Source organism: Accipiter gentilis, chromosome 30 (assembly GCF_929443795.1).
Source record: "Accipiter gentilis chromosome 30, bAccGen1.1, whole genome shotgun sequence".
Taxonomy (NCBI): domain Eukaryota; kingdom Metazoa; phylum Chordata; class Aves; order Accipitriformes; family Accipitridae; genus Astur; species Astur gentilis.
In genome coordinates this window covers 17,725,628-17,745,850 of record NC_064909.1, presented here as the reverse complement: position 1 = coordinate 17,745,850, position 20,223 = coordinate 17,725,628, and the positions used below count along the sequence as shown (strand labels likewise).

General features: G+C 39.7%; 2 protein-coding genes across 2 annotated transcripts in view; both read right to left on the bottom strand.

Moving 5' to 3' along the window:
• Positions 1 to 776: 776 nt before the first annotated feature.
• Positions 777 to 12,326, bottom strand: GTF2A1L (general transcription factor IIA subunit 1 like). The gene is made up of 10 exons (XM_049833542.1): positions 12,306 to 12,326; positions 11,607 to 11,708; positions 11,185 to 11,308; positions 9,448 to 9,503; positions 8,142 to 8,235; positions 6,282 to 6,883; positions 4,455 to 4,751; positions 3,622 to 3,711; positions 1,560 to 1,679; positions 777 to 1,119 (listed from the first exon to the last, which is right to left on the bottom strand). The coding sequence occupies exons 1-9, from the start codon at positions 12,324 to 12,326 to the stop codon at positions 1,572 to 1,574; spliced, it is 1,494 nt and encodes a 497-aa protein (XP_049689499.1). The 3' UTR covers positions 777 to 1,119; positions 1,560 to 1,571.
• The window catches only part of STON1 (stonin 1), a 36,306-nt gene continuing 27,772 nt past the window's right edge, over positions 11,690 to 20,223 (bottom strand). Inside the window, exon 6 of the transcript XR_007510106.1 lies at positions 11,690 to 11,708. The gene's annotated coding sequence lies outside the window, so the exon portion shown is untranslated. The remainder of the gene's footprint in view (positions 11,709 to 20,223) is intronic.

The window sequence follows — 20,223 nt, the reverse complement described above, 5'->3', positions numbered from 1 at the left end:
AAAAGAAATGCCACGTTCAGGTCAGGCCTTCTAGTTCAGTGTCCTGTCTTCAATACTGGACAGCAGCACATATGTTAAAAAAAAAAAAGCACGCAAGAAACGCAATAGTTGTTAAAAACCTACCTCCTGAGAGAAGCATCTCTATTGTTTATGCCATGAGCACAAGGGTTTGTACCGTTATGAACAAGGGTTAGGTTTCTCCCCCCCATTTCTTCTATATATTCCTTCTCTCCAACTCCCCCCTTTCTTTTCCTTCTCATCTCAAGGCCTCCGCATCCTCCGGGGAGCAGAGATAAGAGATAACCAAAACATCTCATGATGTCTTCTTTCAGCAGACGTAAAAGCAGCCGCCAGGAGGGAGGGGTGCCATATGCTTACATGTAGCACTGCCCTTCCTAGCAGGATTATCCTGTTCTGAGTCAGCCTGGCTGAGGCTTTACCATTTAGTTTCCAATATTGCCCTACAGGGAACAGGAGCTAGCCAGGGAAAAGCTGCAGCTCTGAAAGGCTAGGGCCCAGACCTGTGGGCACAGAACTTTTTTGACCTCTGTTTCTAGAGGAACAAACAAAAAGCTAACATTGAGGACTGCTGGGAATTCAGTTCTCATGGCAGAGTGAGCTACTGTCACATGCATGGCTTGTACACATTTCTCTAAGCAAAGTTTGTATTTAGGGAACACAAAAACAACTCTCTACTAGAAATGTATGAGATGACATTTTATTATTATGCACAATTTGTATCATTCACAGCTTACTGGTCTGTAGTCCCAGAATGTAGTAGATATGTACAGAAGCAAACTCAAATGACTTTGCATTGACAGTGAAAATAAATCACATTTTCATGTTAAATCACACTATTCATCGCATCTCAGTAGAATAAAGGGTATAGAACAAACAATAATAATTCTTATGTATTGAGAGCTTAAGGGTCTTCCACCCACATTTCCTGACTGCATCTGAAGTGCCTGCCTTCAAGCTGAAGTCAAAAAGCCAAGAAGCAACTAAAAAAAGCAAGGAAAGAAGGAAAGGGAAGACAGAAGTACACAGCTGAAACAGCCACAGGTTTCAGACTTGCATAGATGTTGCTCTTTTTTTTTTTTCTTTTCTAAATTCAGCAGCCTTTGAAAAAAAATAATACATGGTATTACCAACAACTGTGTAGTTTTATATTTCAAGTTATACTTTAGCTCTTATTTTAAAAAGTGGAAAGAAACCCAAAAGAACTGAAATTTACTTAAATATAGTCACTTAGTATTACATGATTTTCTTGAATTACTAACATATTCAACATTTCAGTCTTTAAAGCTATTCATTCCAATTATTTTTCTTGGGTAGAAAAGTAATGAAATAACCGGAAAAGAACAGCAGACAGCCAAGTAGCTAACAATACAGTGTTCTAGTTTGCATGTATTAACAACACTAATTTTGCATATTTTTAATCACAGCTTTGTTGTTTGTTTTGGTGTTGGTTTGGGTTTTTTTTATAGCAAAGCAATAGAAGTCTAGTTGTTTCATAGACGGTTCATAAGGGAATAATGCTACAGTCTTAAAGTACATACTTCAGTGAGGTTTCACCACTCTGCATCTCCAATGGCTTTTGCAAAAACATGGTCTTTACCCTCAAAGGACATCACTCCATCTTTTAAGTAGAACTTCCATTTGTTCTTACTTCGATGTATCTGATGAAAAAAAAAAAAAAATCAATTCCCCCCACCCCCCCAGTATATTAGAGCATCCATTAAAAAAAGAGTTTAAGCACAACTTGGTTTACAAACCTTGTTTTTCTTTTAAAATCCTGAGAGCCCAAAACATGTGAAACACTGCCACTGAACACACCACAAATATTGAGGCAGTAGATTTCAGCTGAATGAATTTCCTGCCCTCTGAAAGGAACAACCTCCTGAATCTTAGCATACACACGTACACCACCACCACCACCACCCACCCCCTCGCCCCCCCAAAAAAAGGCACCAAGATAGCTGTGTGACAGCTCAACACCAGCAGGAAAACAAGACAATAATGGAGCAATTTCATGAGTGTATCAGTCCCAAAATATACTGCACCTGGCAAACAAGTATGGCTTAACTGAAATGCAGTGATTTCCTTCTCCCATACACACTGCAAAGCAATATTGTGTGCGCAGAGATGTTAGGATAAGGCTAAAAGCAAAACCCTGCTTAAAAGCAAATACTGCCATACCAAACTAGAAGAAAAAAATTGCATATTTTGTTTCTGTTTAAAGGCCTGCAAAAATTTATACCGCAGAAAGTTTTTGTTTAATACTAAAAGAAGGAATTTTAAACTTCTCTAGAAAATTCCTTGGATTTTAAGCATCAGTCTATTTTCAAGTCCAGAAAGAAAAAGGAAAGAACAAAAGAAACAGGACAGTAATCTTGCCAACAGCATTCTTTTGTAGGTAACAAGGTAATTTAATAGATAACTATTTCCATCTACTTTCTACTAGGCCTGCATGTTTTATTAAGTCTATATAGGAAAGGGGAAGTTACCAACATCTTCCCCCAACTTCTGTAACTGTTAATTTCTAATAACATCTAATCTTAAATTTCTTATAAGGCATGCCCAATGCTGAACTTGCTATTAGTTTTTTTAAATTTTCAACCAATTTCTCATCTTATTACAGACAAAACTTGCTGTAGGTAACAATATCCACTACCTATAGCATCTGTAATGTCAAACTGAGTTACAAAGCTTCAAAACTTTGTGTACTTTTTCAATACAATACAGATACCATGGTTTAATTTCAGATGCGTTTTCTACATGCATCCCTATAACTACATTTTCCAAAATAACTAGTTTCAGAAACACTCAATCTGTTAACACTTCAGTAAAGACAACTTTCTGAGCAGCTCACCATTTCCTAAAGCACATACATTGTTAAGTCAGGCCCAGCTGAACAAACACAAAAACTTATCACTAGTCACTTTTGAAAGAATAAAAGCCAAGGCACATTCTTAAGCAAACTGTAGACATATTTTTCCATAATTGTTGCAAAATAAAATATGCACTTTGTTTTGTTAACTTCAAAACTACTGACATATAAGTGTCCAAAACCATACAGAGTTAGAAGTACTTAATATGATCTTCATTTTAATGTTTAAAATTCAACCTTATTTTAACTCTTGAAGGAGGCCCTTAACAACTGTTTTGTTTTTCAGACACAACAGAATTATGGTAGGAAAATCTCTCAGTAAGCACTTCAAAGACAAAAAATGTAAAAGCAAGTACACACACTCCTCTTTCTCTTACCCATTTCAAAAGTCTTAATTCATGGCTGAAAATACATACATACAACCATGGAGCTGTCGATATTACTTAAAAGTTAAGGAAATGCATAAGCTTTTGCAGCTTTACAAATCTCAATTTGCAAGATTTTGTCCCCTTTCCTTTTCCTTTAATAGGCCACTATGAACCCACTGATTATCCTCATTTCAGGAAACAGCAGGTAAGTCTTCAGACTACTGTCAGCTAAACACATCATTTAAACACTCAATTATTACAGCATTAGATTTTCTTTAAAAGGCACCAACAGTAGACCAGACATGGATTTGCTGACTATTATTCAGAATGATTAAGGAACAAAGATAAAACTGTATACTGTACCTTGTCATACTGACAAACTATCACATTGTCAATGTCAAACAAGTCTGGAGTGTCCTGTTCACTGACATCATCACCAGAATTTAAGGGGTCCTAGAGATTAAAATTGTATTTTATACATTCTTTCAGAATAGCATTGAATATACTTGACATTAAACACACCTAGAACAATAAAGGTTACCGTTGCAAAAATCAAGACCCAGAGGCTATGAAGACCATGTTGCACAAAGCTTATTTATATGCATCTTTTACATGCTTATGTTCTCAAAACCAGAAACACCCTAAACAAAAACACAGGTCAAAAAGCAAGACTGCTAACTGACAAAGCTGACCCCAGTAACTGGAATGCTAATCAACTGGTATTTATTTGAAATCCAGATGCTACAAGTTGATTCCCTTGTGACTCTCTAGGATACAGGATTGCACATCTTTAAGAAAAGCCTTTTCCTAAAAAACATACATACTTCTATCACATTGCTCTTTTCTCTTTCTAATCCCCTGTGGTCCTTCAGAAGGAAAAGAAACCTAGATTTGTACCCTGACCTTAAATAAAAAGCAGAACTCCATTCCACTGAGGCCAGTTTTACCACAGTACTTCAATTCTGGTAATTAAGAATTTTAATTCATCCAATCTCAACATCTCTTTCATTTGTCCATGCTCCTCACAACAAGTTCTCAAGTAATTTCTCAGCAGTACCTCCTATCTGAAGAGGTATGTAACTTCACTACGCATTCTCTGCATTAAATGTACCACGAATTGTTCTGGGTCCAACAGTTCAACAATCAAGATAGATACACTATTGTAATGTACTTCACAAGGCTTAAAAGTAAATTACCTCCTCAACTATATCCATTTGGGGATCCTCATTATCACCACCACTGCTGCTAGACTCCGTGTTTGAAATAATGTCACATTTTTCATCATCGTCTTCCTCATCCTCATCCTCCAGAACTTTTAGATCCTCTGATTCAATAATGCCAATGAATTCATTCTCTTCCCTATCTTTTGTATGTGGTATTTCTTCCTTGGGAGAAACATCACCAGTACCATCTAGCTGAATTATGCCTTCAATGTCACTGCAGATATCCTTCTCTGATCGTAAATTAGATTCCATCTGCTCAGTAGGTTCCATCTGACAGGAATAAAAGAGACCAGAGACAGCTTGCAAATTAACACCACACAGCTTTCATTGTTGAGCACAAAGCCTGAGATTTTCGTTTAATAAAGCAACAAGATTGGGGCACTAAAATGAGAGTTTCAAATCCAGGCCTACTTGTAAACCCTGAGTACATTTGCAAATCTTGCTCTTACACCTAATTTTAAATAGAATCCATGCCAAACATTCCTCAGCAATATAGAAAGACATTTTCTTAGACTTTTCTTTAAACGCTGTTGTACTCAAACAACTTTTTAAGAAGATCGAGCAGGCCTTTAGAATTTCTATTGCAAAGAAAACGCAAAAAAAAAAAAAAAAAAGAAACAGAAAAAAGAGAAAAAAGGAAACAAGCTACTTCCCCACCCCCAAAAATAGCATTTTTCATTTTTGAAATAAAAGTTACGATGAACTCATCCCTCTCCCTTAACTCAGTTAAAATGCTTTGTTTAAGTAAGATATAAAAAGCTGAGAGAGACAGTTAATATTTCAGTACTTCAAGTTGCTGTTCATAAAAGTGCTAGAATTCCTAAACAGAGCGTTCACAGGAGCATAAAAGGGCTTTAAGCTTTCAGCCATCTTCAGTTTCTCATTAAATCTTTATTGTAGCACTTAATTCACATCCACATACACTTTCTAGTTCAGGAAAATAACACTTTGTTTTGACCTTCCATTCTTCCTACAGACAGTCTTCATCCTCCTGCCATCAAAGTTCAGATGAGCAACATAACAAGCTTTCTATTCACAGTCATCTGTCATTAAATTTTCATTTACTAAATTTGCCTCAATCAAATATAAGTGCTCCAACTCAAAGTCAGCAAGCCAACCTGAACTTAAAAACACCTGCAAATAATTTCTGGAATGAAAATTAGACAAGGTCAAGAAAGTGGCCTGATAATTAAAATCATTCAAGTTTCCCACACAGCTCTAGCTGAATTCTAGTTTATTCAGGATTTTTTCCTAAGGAAATACAATTCCTTGCAGCAGATTTTCACTTATCAAATCTGACTGTTCATACTCAATATGCATTCTCAATGCAAGTTAAATGCTCTTCCCACATTACAAGTTAAAACTAATCCCAGCTGACACTGCAAAAGCAATTTGCCCACAACTGGCCAGTACCCACATGCAGATTCAGAGTCAGAATGACATGGAAGTTTCTCAAAGGGTCATTCATGTCTGCTCAGTTGCAAAAAAAAGGCAACTATTATCCCCAAAAATAGTCACCAAGTCTAATATCTACCCATTACTCTTCTAGCATTTTTAGACTGACATTCTCTTCAATCCCAGCGTTTCAGCAATATTTGTGACAAATTCTTAATGTAAAAATAAGCAGTCAGCTACTGCTATTCAAAACAAGCTCAAGAATGAACTCTGAAATTATAATAATTTTTATTATTATAATTGAGGTGCTACTCGTGACTTACAGATGTCTTTGATCACATCTCTTATGATAGTCCAAACAACCAACAGATGCATTTTCACCAGCTGAGAAATAAAAGGTCTTACCTTGTCAGAGGAAGCAACGCTGTCCTGATCTTTCAGAACAGCGTTATCATCCAAACTTTTGCCCATGATAATCAGGTCAATGATATCATCAGACACCTGCTGTTGCACCAGCTCCTGAGGCTCAATGTTTAACGGCCCCTCCACATCCAGCAGAACACTGCTCGAGCTGTTTGCCAAGGATTCAGCGAGAGAAAACCCTTCAGAGGATTCTGGAGTAAACACAGCTGTGTGAAGATTGCTGTGCTGCGATTTTTCTGTTGAGTCTGCACACTGATTCAACACTGCATTAGTTGCAAGCTGCTGCTGACTCACAGAAGGCTGCTGGACCAATGTAGTATTGGCAGAGTTCTCCAGGTGGCTTTTTTCCATGACATTTGGTTGAATTGCCATGGTCTGTTGGACAGCAGTCTCCTGGGGTTGCAATGTTTCAGCAGCTGCCTGGGCAGAAGATGCATTCACCTGTGCAACATCAGCAACGCTGGCTTGCAGAACTGAAGGTTGACCAAGGGGCTGAAATATGTGCTGAACAGGATGATGTAGAACACTTGCATCTCCTGAGCCCTGCGTAACCATAACAGGCACATTTACTTTATAAAGATGTCCTACAAAGAGAAGAGTTAAAAACTGCTTCAGCAGGTTAAACTACAGGTTCATCCAGGCCACTGTCCTATTACCACCAATAACCAATAGCAAACACTCAGGCAAACTACAAGAAACAGGATGTTTACAAAGCAGTACTTTCCCAAGCACAATTTCAGCCTTTGAAAATTGAGCTTTCAGAGGCTTTTTGAGTCAGAGCTTCCACCCAGACCATCATGTTTAATACCCCTTTTGGGGTTTAGCCTCCACAATGCCCTGTGGCAGTAAGTTTAATAACTTAATTACATACTGGATTCAAAAAAAAAAAAAAAATTAAAAAAATCCTGGCTTGAATTTGTTGCCATGTCATTTCAGAAACTAAGGAATACAAAATGAAGCAGTAAACTATTCCATATCTACAGGGACAGTTCACTCCTTTAAGGACCTTTAGGTATCTCCTCTGAAAAAAATGCCTAGTTTAGTTAAAAAAAGGACTCCTAGTTTATCTATCCTCTCATTGCATGAGAGCCATTCCACATAGTGAATCCTTAAGGTTATTATTATCAGTGTTAGAATTAAGATGCCAGAGCTAAGTTCCCAATTTCATTTAATTATTCTTTTCCCCCATACACATGCTTACACACACAGAGTCACTGGTACTAGCCTTTAGATCTCAAAACCTTAGGAGTTATACCTGAAACAGATACCTAGTGACATTAGTTCTCATCAAAGAACAGCTGTTGGAGGAAAGAGTCAATCTATGACTGAAATAAGCCTTCCACTCATCACACCCTAAGCAGTACAAGCACATTTTTGTACAAGCAGTACAGGCAGTTTTATCAGCAAAAGAGTGTGAGCAAAAAGGTTAACAGATGGTTGGATTTTATTTGAATAAGAAATCAATTTGATTCTGAAGCACCAGAAAGTCTTCACTTTTGTAAAACATGGAAGATTGTGCCTCATATACGAGAAGGAGATACCTATGTCTGGACTGACAAAGAAACACCTTTGCAAACGTAAAAAAAAAAAAAAAATGGCATCACCTGGCAGCCCATGTTAACTGATCTTGCAAGTGTACACAACTGACACACTAACTACTCAATATAATTACTTCCCCCATGAAGCAATTACAAACACAAACTATCAAAGGAAGAAGAGGATAACTGGCTCTACCCACCTATACTATAACTTCACATTTTATCTACTGTACTCAGGACCATCTTTCAATATCCACATACAGTCAATGCACTGTAACATTTTACATCTCCTCTTTAGTCTTACCAGATGCTGTCTGTAGTGTCATTCCAGCTGGTACGTGTATAGGATAAGCAACACCCGAAGAAAGAGTAAGAGTTGCACCCGCTCGTGAAGCACCCTAGATACACAAGAGCTTTATTAACAAATAGTGCATACTTTATCTCCAAGGGCCCTAAATGTCATACATAACATATCCAGCTGAAACATGAACGAGGGCTTTTTTGCAATCATCTTTACTGAAGAGTTGCTTCATACTTCTGAGATTTAGACAGATAAAGAGTATTTTCCATTGACAGGATAATGACTTGCCTAAAGTGTTTCCTATTTTCCGTTATCACATGCCCTTTTTGTTAACAGAACACTTTTCTGTACCCCCTCAAAGTACACACCATCCAGAAAGGTATATTTCCACTCAGAGCCACTTTTAGCTAAGCTTATGCATTACTCCACACAGCAGACTCCTTGCCTAGACCTATGAAGTCCCTCCACATTCTCTTTTTCTCCTGGAAAGCAAAGAGTTGGATATGCAGCTCCCTTTGAAACTAACTGTTCCAGAGAAATCAAAATTTTACATCAGGAAACTTGCATGTTACACAAACATCTTCCCAATATTGTATTTCAGCTTGGCAAGCTAGTTAGCTTGAGGCTCAGGAGGCACTCAATAAGTTCAACAAACTCTGACAATTAATAGCCCCTCCCCAAACAAATTTTGCCACACCCAGAGTTCAGAACCTGTCAACTCTAAAAACACTCATTTTCTTCCAGATTATTTCTATGCCTCACAGATAATGGTGCTCCTAGCTTCACTAGTGTTAGCATTTTCCAACCATGCACTATTTTAACACCCAATAATAAAAAAAAGAAAAAAATAGATCTGTAGCTGGGCATTTCCACACTTCCATCCTACGGTCTGAATACATGCAGCCATGTCTTCCAACATACTTCTGGCTGTACTGCTTCCAAAACCAACTGGTAGATCTCTATCTTTTTCACTGCTCAAACAGAAGCAGCAGAGTTACAGCTGTCCCTCTGCAGACTCTTAATTTTTGAAAGGTTTTCAGGAAAAAAAAAAGAAAAAAAAGGGCTAGAAGTAACAACAGAGTTTCTTGATTCTCTCTCAGCAAGACTCCTGCTCCCTTGCCTACTATACCATATTGGACAGATGAAACTGTCAAAAGAAATGCTATTTTTTAAATGCTGTCCTAAAGCGTCTACACATAGAAAATATTTAATACTTGTCTCCCCTTAAGCCTATTAACAACTGACAAACTTAATCATTTAGAATTCAGAATAATCAAAATTGAAATAAAATGTCACTACAGCTACATACCAGGTCTGCTGCTGTGAAGTGCTGAAAACTTCTGCCAGTTGGGATGACTAAAGAAGCTATAAAAAAAAAGCCACTTTACAAAAGACATTAATTTCTCAGACACAGTTGATCTTTCACTAATTTACAGCAAGCACTGCTGAAACTAAAGCAATCTAACTTCAGTTCATACTCATTAGATCAAAAAACAAGTGAGCACATCTAGATAAGGCTCTTGAATATACTTCTCTTTATGTTGCTTCAAGTTTATGCTGTACTCAGTGGGGAGAGGTTATACCCCAAATTTATAAAACTTACAATTTGTTAAAAGCCAGTCTTGGAAATTTTTGTTTGTTTTGAAAATATTTCTATTTAATTATTTGATCCATTTAAGTTGCACTGTAAAAATTAAGCATGCCATTTCTATTTATTACATCAACTAGGAGGACAAATGTGCAATGCTACCATTCTAACAAAACCACGAACATACATGTAAAATGTATTGCCTTGTCAACATAAGGAAAACGTGCAAGTATTTTTCTGCACCACAGCAAATCCAATGGTGCTAACAGTAGGAACAGTAGGGTGGGATTTTCAAAAGCACTCAATCCTGACTTCAGTGAGAGAAGATAAGCCGAAGGAAAAACTTTCCCAGGCTTCAGGAAGCAAACAATTTAGGTAGCCCTAACTACTTTGAAAATCTCTAGCCATAGGACAACTCAAACCCCATTTAGGGAAAAAAAAAAAAAAAAAGTTCATTGGCTTCAACAGATCATTTTGCCTTAGTATTGCCCTTCCAAAACTTAGGAGTAACAAGGTAAAGATCATTAAATATAAAGCCTCCAACCGCAAACAAACCCAAAAGTATATTCCCTTTAACCACATGGAATAAATAAAGCATCTGGCTCTAAAACTATACCATTCAACTATGAAGACTGTAAAAAAAAAAAAAAAAAAAAAAAAACAAAAAAAAAAACAACAACAAAAAAAAAACCCACAACAGATGAAGAGTGCCTGCCCAACCCCAAAGTGTACTACGACACAGACTTTCATTAAATCATCTCATATGTTTTTTGTCCTTTATGGTAAAAGTTCCTAATGGCCTCTCCCATTTGGAGAAGCCTCAGCTGAGCATTACACTCTACCATAACATTATCACAGTGGTCAGCTAGACTTAATTGAGAAGAGTATGTCCTGATGTCAGAGACTGTGTGAAAGTCAAGTACTTCTCTCCAATGGGAATACTGCTTTTAGGAAAACTAACTGCAAGACAAACGAAAAAACTCCCCCAAAACTCCCACTCTTCTGTTTGGGCAAGGGATTACATTTTAACAAGTGCAGAACCAGATTAAACTCCAACGTGACAGCAGAGTTGCATGGCACAAAGATGCTATATAACCTCTGCACACATCATGCCACACATTAAAAGGGGAAGTGAAAGCTTAACACTACTGGTAAATTTGCAATTGAAGGGCTACACTGCTGGACTGCACACAAGAAGGCTAAAATTCTCTTCATGTTTTGCTACTGGAAATAAGCAGCAGATCAAGACTCTGTAGACATAACTGCATTAGTTTATCAAAGTTTAATTCATCCTTTATTAGTCAAATTCTCCTTTTAAATAATTACTATTCCCCACCATGCTAGATATATACATAAACATTGCAAACCAAGATTATTGCAGCACCTTCAAGTCTTCCAGAAAAATTCTTGAATTACTGAGCTATTCTTAAATTGCATCTGTTGTGTTAAACATCTGACCTGCTGAAGCCTGCAGAACACGGTGAAAATTGTGCGGCAACTGCAGGGTAAACTGTGGAGAATGGTGGCTATATCTGAAGAAGCCTTCTGTTGCTCTAGACTGCATCACCTTGGTTTCCCAAAGCTGCAGAAAGATTATTATTAAGGTCAACAGATACTAGCTTTAAAAACAAACCACATCTAAAACAGTAATCAGATATTCCTATTTTTTCCAAGAGTAAATTGACTGATTCTATCCAATAAACATGGTAACAATCACTACTGAATTTCAACTTCCAGCAGCCCAACCCATCATTCGCAGGATATTTGTAATTCTAAGTTAGGGCAAAAGTTTGCATGTTCTGGAGGGCAAAGAAAGGGATGGGTTTTTCTCAAAAGAAAAAAATACACAACTTCAATTAATGCAGGGGAACCCAACAAACCTGCTTCAAGTCTTTCAGAACCTGTTCCTCTAAACCCTCTTCTGCAAAGAGTTCCCGTACACCTTCAATCACATCTTCAATAATGGACATGTAGAGTTTAGGCTACATAAAAAAAAAAACAAAATACTTTCAAGTTAAGATGAACATTAAATCATTTGAAATGACAGCACAAAGTCTAATCTCAGCTGCATACACTACTGTTACAAACTGAACAGTATGAAGACATCACCGTAATAAACTGAATACTCTGTCAAGTGCAAAGGTCTGCAAGTCCACTCATTCTTTTAACTCTGACATCCCTGGGAACAGACATCCCTGGAAAAATACTGGATTCAAGCCTCAAATTATTGGTTTCTGCAGGCTCCAGAAGTGCTTAAGAAAATCCTAGAAACATTACAAAAACTATTGCTGTGCTGTATTTTCAAACAAGCATGCCTAAAATGTCAGTTTAAAACTGACATTTACCACTTAGTATCTATCATTCTAGTGTCATCGCCCCTAACTTAAAGACCAACCAACAATACAAGCTACTAAAAATGAGATGTGCCAATTCTATCAGAAGCATAATATAAGTAACCTGCAAGAAATCAGAGATTTTTTTTTTTTTTCTTTGTGGTAATAGTCTGATGCTGTATAGTAGTTTAGCTGTGGAATTTTTAACACTACAGTTACCAATACATATCATTCATCTTATAGTACAATAGGATTCCAACACAACATTTTATTCCTTCTTCTGCTCGTGCTGGTGATTAAATCCTAATCCTCCAGTCAGACCTGGACAACAGACACACACGAGCTTCAAGATTCATCCACTCGGATGCAAATGTAAGATAATAAGCTTTTAGCAATTTAAAGCTTATTAATCTTGCCTATCATTACCACCAGAATAACCTAGACAAGGTGAAAGATGAAGCTGAGATTTTTAGGAAACCTTAGAAGTTAAGATTCTGGGATATTAATTTACATTTTTCAAACTTAATATCACATTAGTATTTTACTGCTCTAAATTTGTTCTAAACTGCAGAGGATAAACAATTTGTTTTAAAAAAAAAACCTATAAGTTACTAAAAAGTAACAAGTTATAATTTTGCAAAAAGCTATCAGCACAACACAGCACTACTTTAAAATAACCATACTCATGTATGATTTCTTATGGGAGGTTAGAGATCTCCAAGAACTCTCCCAGCACATTTCAGGATACTAGGAAGATGAAGAGGAACAAAAAAAAAAAATTTACTCTTGTACCACACTAAAAGACGTCAACTAGCCCGTACGTCAAATGCTTTGCCTTCATTGTTAATGCAGAAGAGAAACCAAATTTAAATCTTTCAACAAGCCTATTCCTATCCCCAGGACTGCCAAGCTGTAATAAGTACAAATATTTATTATGCTATATAAAAACTGTACATGGCAACTGTAAAATTCAAACACTACATGCTTCCAAATTAGAGAAAAACGGTTACAGTGCAGACATTACTGTACTCCAGCTTTATCCCTTTACACACAGGCACCCCTTTGCCAGAACCAGGCCATCCCTGTTGGGAACTGCCAGCACCAGGTGCGAACAAACCCCAATTTTCTCTGCGTACACTGGGGTGGCAGGGAGGGCCTTACCAACACCCCAGCCCAGGAAAGCCAAAAGCAAGTTTTAAAGTGAAGCCTCCAAGGCTTCCCCGGGATTACTGTCACCTCAAGGACTCTCTGAAGTCCCACCTAAGGAGAGGCAGCAGCAGATGAAACCCAGAGGGGAGTAAAGGCCGCCACAGTCCTCCCTGGCACCACTAAGCTTGCGCAGCCTCCCTCCGCACCCTGCAGCTACCCCCAGCTCACACCAAGCCCTCACATGATGCCTTTGCTCACAAAACGCTTTTAACGCACAGACCAAAAGAAAAAAAAAAAAAAAAACAAAAAAAACAAAAAACAAAAAAACACGGGCTTTCGAAGTCACCCCTAGGCTTCCCTCGCCAGGGACTGGCCGGCGGCTCCCGGGGAACCTCCCGGGGGGGAGAGGGAAGCCATTTCCCCGGCCCTCGCCCGGCCCCATCTTCTCCCTCCCGCGCTGAAGGGCAGCCAGACCTCGCCGGGCCGTTCGCAGCCCCCAGGGCCGGCGCTACCAGCCCAGCCCAGCCCAGCCCAGCCCAGCCCGGCCCGGCCTCGCCGCCGCCCCTCACCACGGGGTTAGCGTGAGCCATGGCGGCGGCCGCCATCAGCCCGCCCAACCGCCTTAAGGCGCCGTTGCCATGGGGACGCGGCCTACCCGCCGCCGGCCCCGAGCGGGCCCTCCTCTGCCTTCCTGTGGCGGCCTCCCTGATTTCCTCCCTGTGGAAAGGAGGTTTTGTCTGGAGAACCGCAAGCTGCCCCGCCGTGCGAAAATATTCCTGGGAAAGCTGGCTACAAAAGCATATTCTTTTGCTCTAATAAACTCTGAAGTCATTATTACCTCATGAACAGGGAGATAGCTGAAGCTACCAGTTAAGTAGCAGCAATCTGGTACAACTATTCAAATTATTGCTTACATTTGCAGCAATCTGTTCATATGTTAATACAGAGATTTACCAGTTTAGCAGTTACTCATCTGGAAAAACGTTCATTAGTCTCATATATGTAGGAGAATATACACTTCGGTCTTTATACACCTTCCGTCCATACATAGATCAGTGTTGCCCTGATGATTGCAAGAACCTAGAAACATCATCTTTTGCCTTTCTTTTTCCTGTCTTTTTCTATTTTTAGGTAGCTATGTAGTTACAGTGCTATTTGGCTTGTGAAGAGGAGACTCGCCCGTTAAGCTTTAATTTTTAAGGCTGACTTAACACATCCTGAAAAATGAAAGGATTTTAATGAAAATACTGCCAGACCCTTAATTATATAACTAGACTAACACCTACCAAAAAAAAAAAAAAAAGGCAGCAGCATCCATAATAATATTGTAAGTTGCATTTTCACAAGTGAGACAAATGCAATTTGCTGTTGAAGTTATTTTGCTCTGCAACAAAATATGTTTAATGACACTGTCTGGGTCTTGAATTAAACAGCAGTTGCATATTCAGCTGTTCTGTATGCCCTGCATCATCATGAGGAAAAGGCAAGCCATGTCGCTTTTCTTACAGAATAATTGAAATAATAAAACCCATTTTTTTAAAGCACAGTGCTCATTTGAAACTGTCTGGGATAGTGCATACCAAGAGCATCATTATTCTTCTCCTGTCTGGTTAGTCCTGTCGTGTTAGCAGAGATAGTGGGAAGAAGTTGCAGCCTTTGGGATCTCGCTGGGCCCTGAAGGTTGCAGATGGTGATCCTGCAGCTGGCTGCGACTTAGTCTTCAGACAGATAAACCTGATGCAGAGCCATCTACCTGCCAGCATACCTCACAGCAGTTTTAGAAAGGTGGAAGTGCAGAAAGGAGATTTATAAATGAGTTCCTTGCGTTCTACCACCCTTTGTTTAGCTAGGGATTACAAAGTGCCTTGAAATTGGAACAACTTGCATGCCCAGCTTCAAAGAGAAAGAGAGGTTGAGGAGCTTCATACCACAGGACTTCTCAGCTGTCTCAGATAGCGGTCGGGTTACTTCAGCCATGTCCACATGAAAATTTGCAGACCAAAGCAAATGAGCTTCACCTGCACTTCAGGTTGACAGCATGTCTCTGTATTTGCATATACCTAGCATATCCCACCAGCACAAGGCACTGTGGGCATACCTCACGTGTTGCAAATTATACCCTTTGTATTGCCAGGGAATACCAAAGCTCCTGTCACCAAGGTCAATGTGTCAGCTCCCTTCATGCAAGGGACAGCAGATTAAGCCTACTGATCGTACACAGCTCTCTCTGAGGAGAAAGTAAAAACTGGGAATGGGAATACAACTTTCCAAACCGCACAGGGAGGTTGCAGAGGGTGCTTCCTGCTAACCAAGGTGCTTAAGCTTTCATCTGAGGTCTAGCAAGCAACACACTTTATATAATTTCTTTTACAAATTCCTAGAGAACGTGTCTTTTCATCCAAGCGCTGTGAGCACTGTCAACTGAACAGCATGAGAAAGTCTGCTATACACTGAAAAAATTCAGTCTTCTCTGAGCAAGAAAAAAATATTAAAATATCTCTGAATAGCATTAATCATGCTGACTGGCTAGCTTTGATATTGGTCATCTTAACCTAGTATCGGTGTCCCGCAGTATAAAGTGCAACCCTGTAGTGATTTTCATGCTTATGGATTTTGCTAATATTTAACTCCTCTTTTAAGAGAAGAAACTGAGGCACAGACACACCAAATACCTTGCCCAACCTCACAAATGGCAATTGGGAACAGCATCCAGGTTTCAACAGTCTTGGTTCAAATTCCAGTCCAGCTCTTCCCATTGCAATGTCTTTAACAACTCACAGGAGTTTTAGAAGTCAGGCTATCGAAAAGATTAGCATGCTGTTCAAACCCTCCTGATTTTTCAGGGGTTTTGTCAGCATTTGGGATAGTGCTGCTTAAGGGCACCTCAAACATTCGTTTACTGGACAGGTTTTAATTTGTAATTATTTATACTCCTCTTGGTACATGATGTCTAGAGAAGATTTATTTTTGGATGATGAACCTTTATTAATCATTTAAAAAAAAAAAGTTTTCAAATGCCTTCTTTCTAGAAACGGAGAGCCGTCAGCAAACTCAGATGCTTGGTAATGAATGCCCTCTTCTGTTTAAATCTAGTATTGCTGCTGGAGAGGAACACGGCTACTCAACCGCAGCACTGCAGAATTCTTTCTCAAGGCATATTTTACAAATACCATCTTGCCTTTCTTTCTAAGTAAAAGCAATCATTCTTAGGAGGAACCGGTTGCAGAATCCAGGTAGTCCTCATGGAGATGCCTTGACACAGGCAGAACTGTAATTTCATTTTAAAGATACTCTCTAACATGCTCCCTTTGTTTTCAGCTGTTGACTCATAGATATACTGCACTCTAGTCTCATAACCAATTTTATTAACAGCATGATTTTGTTATAAGCGCCATCATTTCTGTCAGAGTTCTGAGACAGGTAACACTGAAACCTGTGATTTGTTCCTCTTTCATTTATCATGTGTGACTCCTGGTTCTTCAAAGGCCTTTCCTTTTTTACCTGATTGAAACCACTTTACCAGAGGAACCATAGAAAGAGCTGTCCCTTAACTCAATTTAATGACAAATTTTCAGGACTTTGGGTGGCGAAAGAAGGGCTCTGACCTGTACAAACTGCTATATAAAAATGGCAGTCCTGATGGATTAAGTATACTGAATAGTACTGTGTATCTCAGCTCCTTGATAAGCCAGGAGACTTGTGTAGTATGAGTAAGCCTAATTAAGGATGAAATAAGCCTAGCCTCTCCTAAATACTCACCCTAATACATATGCCTTATTTGGAGAGAAAACCTCCAAGGAAAACAGCACCCACCAGCCACTTCACTGTCCTTATTCTTGTCCCTGCTTTCTACCACACTCCTGCTGGTGCCCAGCTCAGCGCTCATCTCCTGTTCCCTCACCTCCTTTGCTGTCTGCCCTTTTTTCCCTGGGTATGACGTACAGATGTTTATAGCACCCTCTTTCCCCAGAAAGCCCCCAACCTCCTGCCCTGTGTCCCCAAGAAAAGCCCCAGTCCAGCTACCTCCTCTTTTGTCTGCTGTTTTTGTCTTCATCTCTCTCCAAAGTCCCTTCCCTGCCATGGTGTTTTATCCCTTCTTCATCAGTGGTTGAAATCCCACTCCGTCCTCACCTGTCTGTAATTGCCACTTACTGGCTCCAGTGGGGAGGGACTAGCTACAGGGGCATGCAGAACCACACAGAGGCAGGGTGAAGTGGGAGAGTAAATGCCAGAAACATCATTTCTTCTTATTTGAATTAGCTGCTGGAGGTTCATAGTTGAGCAGACGATTGCAGAAGTCCAGCGGGTTTAGTGCAAAGTTAAATAAGAGCAGAGCAGCATGTTTTGGTCAAGGCCAATTTGCTCTAAGTTTGCATTTGGTAATTTGGAGACGAATAAAGCTGAGCAACCACAGTAACCCCTTTCACCAGCAGTCAGTTTTGCAGCACCAACCGAACCACTAAAATCATCCAGCAAGTGACTTTGACAGACAGGTTGAAGCACAGCTTAGCAGTCAGATTCTCCTTTTTACTGCCTAACTGATAGCAGTTTAGGTCTACTAAAGAATAACTCAGATGTATGGAGACTAACCTGCATTGCCATATTGGGTCTTGGAAGCATTTATGGGCAGATCTCAATATTTGCTCAAGGTCATCTTCCTGAGCTTCCCTTTCTGAGCAAACGTGGTTGGGCTCTGGCTGTCCTAATACTTGACAACAATTCAACTTTTCACTCTTCTTCCTCCTTGTCCCCCACCCCCACCTCTACTTTTGTGTAGATCTACCTGAAGCAGATCTTCTGCACACTCCTTTTGACATTATAACCACATAATTAGCAGCAAAGATATTCAGTAATGGCTTTCCATGAAGGGGGCTAAAACAGCCTTTCACCTTTTCTCTCCAGGCAGTGGATGGCTCCCTCCATTTCAGATGAACAGTCATCTAAATCCTGGTGTCAGTACTTACATTTAGATAGTAAAATCTACTCAATGTTAGAGATGACTTGACAGACGAAGGTCCCTCCCTAGAGAGCAGTCCAACAAGGTTACAGTGGTAGCTTACCTCTGGGTATCATCAGACTAATGCCCAAGTTCTTGCTTTAAATCCCCCCCATTCCACTGCTGGGTTTGTATTTGATATTTTTATTGCATCTCTTACAGCATGACTGTGTCATTGGTCCCTTGCATGAACAAGATCTTCCTGTCTGGGAAGATAGGTTGCCATTACCGACAGCTGTACAGATGTGTTGCAGGGATGCTCAAGACAGACGGAGCAACTTCTTCTGCTTGGGGTGCAATGGCAGCACGTACTCTATGAAAGCAGGGCCAGCTGGACGGCACGGTGCTGCCCTGAGCTGTGGCATGCCACAAGCAGGCACCAGCTTGGCTTGTTCAGGTAGGGCACCTCTGACTGTGCCCCATCAGTCTCACAGCTACCTTGCTGTGTCTCTGGTGGCTTTGCCCATGTCCCCGCTTCTTCAGCTGCTCCCAACTCTTCCTCCTCCTCCTCCTCCCCACCCCAGGAGAGCATGCGGTTCATTTTTCACCCCCGTGGCTACTTGCAACTTTGTTCTCAATACCTTCCCTTGAAGGCACTTCTCTGCATGGGTTCCGCACCGTTTTTCTATTTCAGTCCCTTTTATAGGGAAACTTTTCACCTTGACTTAGAGAGGCAGCAGTTCTCCTTAGCCCTTGCAAACAAGCTCTGCCTGCCGCCCTTTCCTTCTGCCAACTCGCTCCCTGCCTCCTCCCTCTTACCTCCACTGCCAGTCACTCATTGTGGGTCTCTTCCACTCCCAGCACATCCCCGCTTCTGATTTTTTCCCCCCAGACTTCTATTGTTGACTATGGAAATGGAAGTGAAAGTTATTCTATATTAAACAGAAAAGACCATCACAATGCAATGTAATGCTAGACTGTACCTACCCACAACCAGCAATACCTAATCTCTGTGGCTTTTGTGGGATGGCAAAGCAGAACTTGAGCCAATGCTTTTTCTTTTATTTCTACTGGTAAGGCTTCAGCAGGGACCGTGAACATCACTTAAGTGTTATGATCATTATTGTAAAAAATTACAGGTTGTTTTTACTAAAGAAGGAACAGGGCTATAAAATAGCACAGACTAGGCATAGCGCATACTAGGAAACTGTCTCAAAAATAAATGTTTTCATGTTTTTACTTGTAGTCTAGCAATTTACCATCTTTTTCATGTACCTGAATCATATTGTTCACTGATACTTTTAAACATTGCAAACTGTTTAAGCTCTGGAAGGGGTCTGTACTTCTACTAGACAACTGCTTTCCACATGCAGGTGCTCACTGAAGGACAGAACTCCAGTGAAGTGAAAATGGATGTTAACTGTATTTCCCAGTGTATCCCAGAATAGCTGACGGGTTTGCTACAGAGGCAGCAGCATAGGACAAGTGGCATGGTTATTTTATACTTTAAGCCCATTCTTTGGATGCTGCCCCACAAACCCCTGCCTTATTCCCCTATTTCCCCGCAGAGGTTTCACTATTTCCCTAGTAACAGCTCATTTCAAGAACAGGCTTTGAAATTTGTGAAAGTCTTAAACAGTTGTCGCAACATTATATTCAAATATCCCAGAGAGATCAGAGGAAGCACTCAACGGGAAAAAAACATGGTATTCTTTGGCTTACTATTGTTATGCAAATAAGCCAGGAAAAGGGCCTGCCATAAATGAGCATTAATGGAATATAGTACATTGTTCAGTTTTCTGCAACTAGCTTTATCTCAGACGAGGAGCTATGTCCCCCACTCACACACAGACTAGAACTGCCCTTTCTAATAAACTGCAATACCTGATGATACAAGATCAACCAGTTAATTATAGTAAATGTAAAACAAGCTTGATAAATTTCTAGTGAGGGGACAAGAAACTGCTAGTTTGAAATACAACTTTATTTTTTTAATCAATATGCAATCTACAAAATGTTATTACAAGATTATCAGTATGATCTGTTTATACTTATACTGACGAAAGAACCAAACAAAAT

Bases quoted from the DNA above. Each gene is read 5' to 3' on its own strand.
- GTF2A1L (XM_049833542.1), bottom strand. From the start codon at position 12,326: ATGTTGTGTTGGAATCCTATT. The intron at 8,236-9,447 runs GTATGTAGCTGT...TTGTGTATCTAG, and splicing joins ACTTCACAGCAGCAGACCTG to GGTGCTTCACGAGCGGGTGC. The intron at 3,712-4,454 runs GTAATTTACTTT...TTTAATCTCTAG, and splicing joins AAATGGATATAGTTGAGGAG to GACCCCTTAAATTCTGGTGA.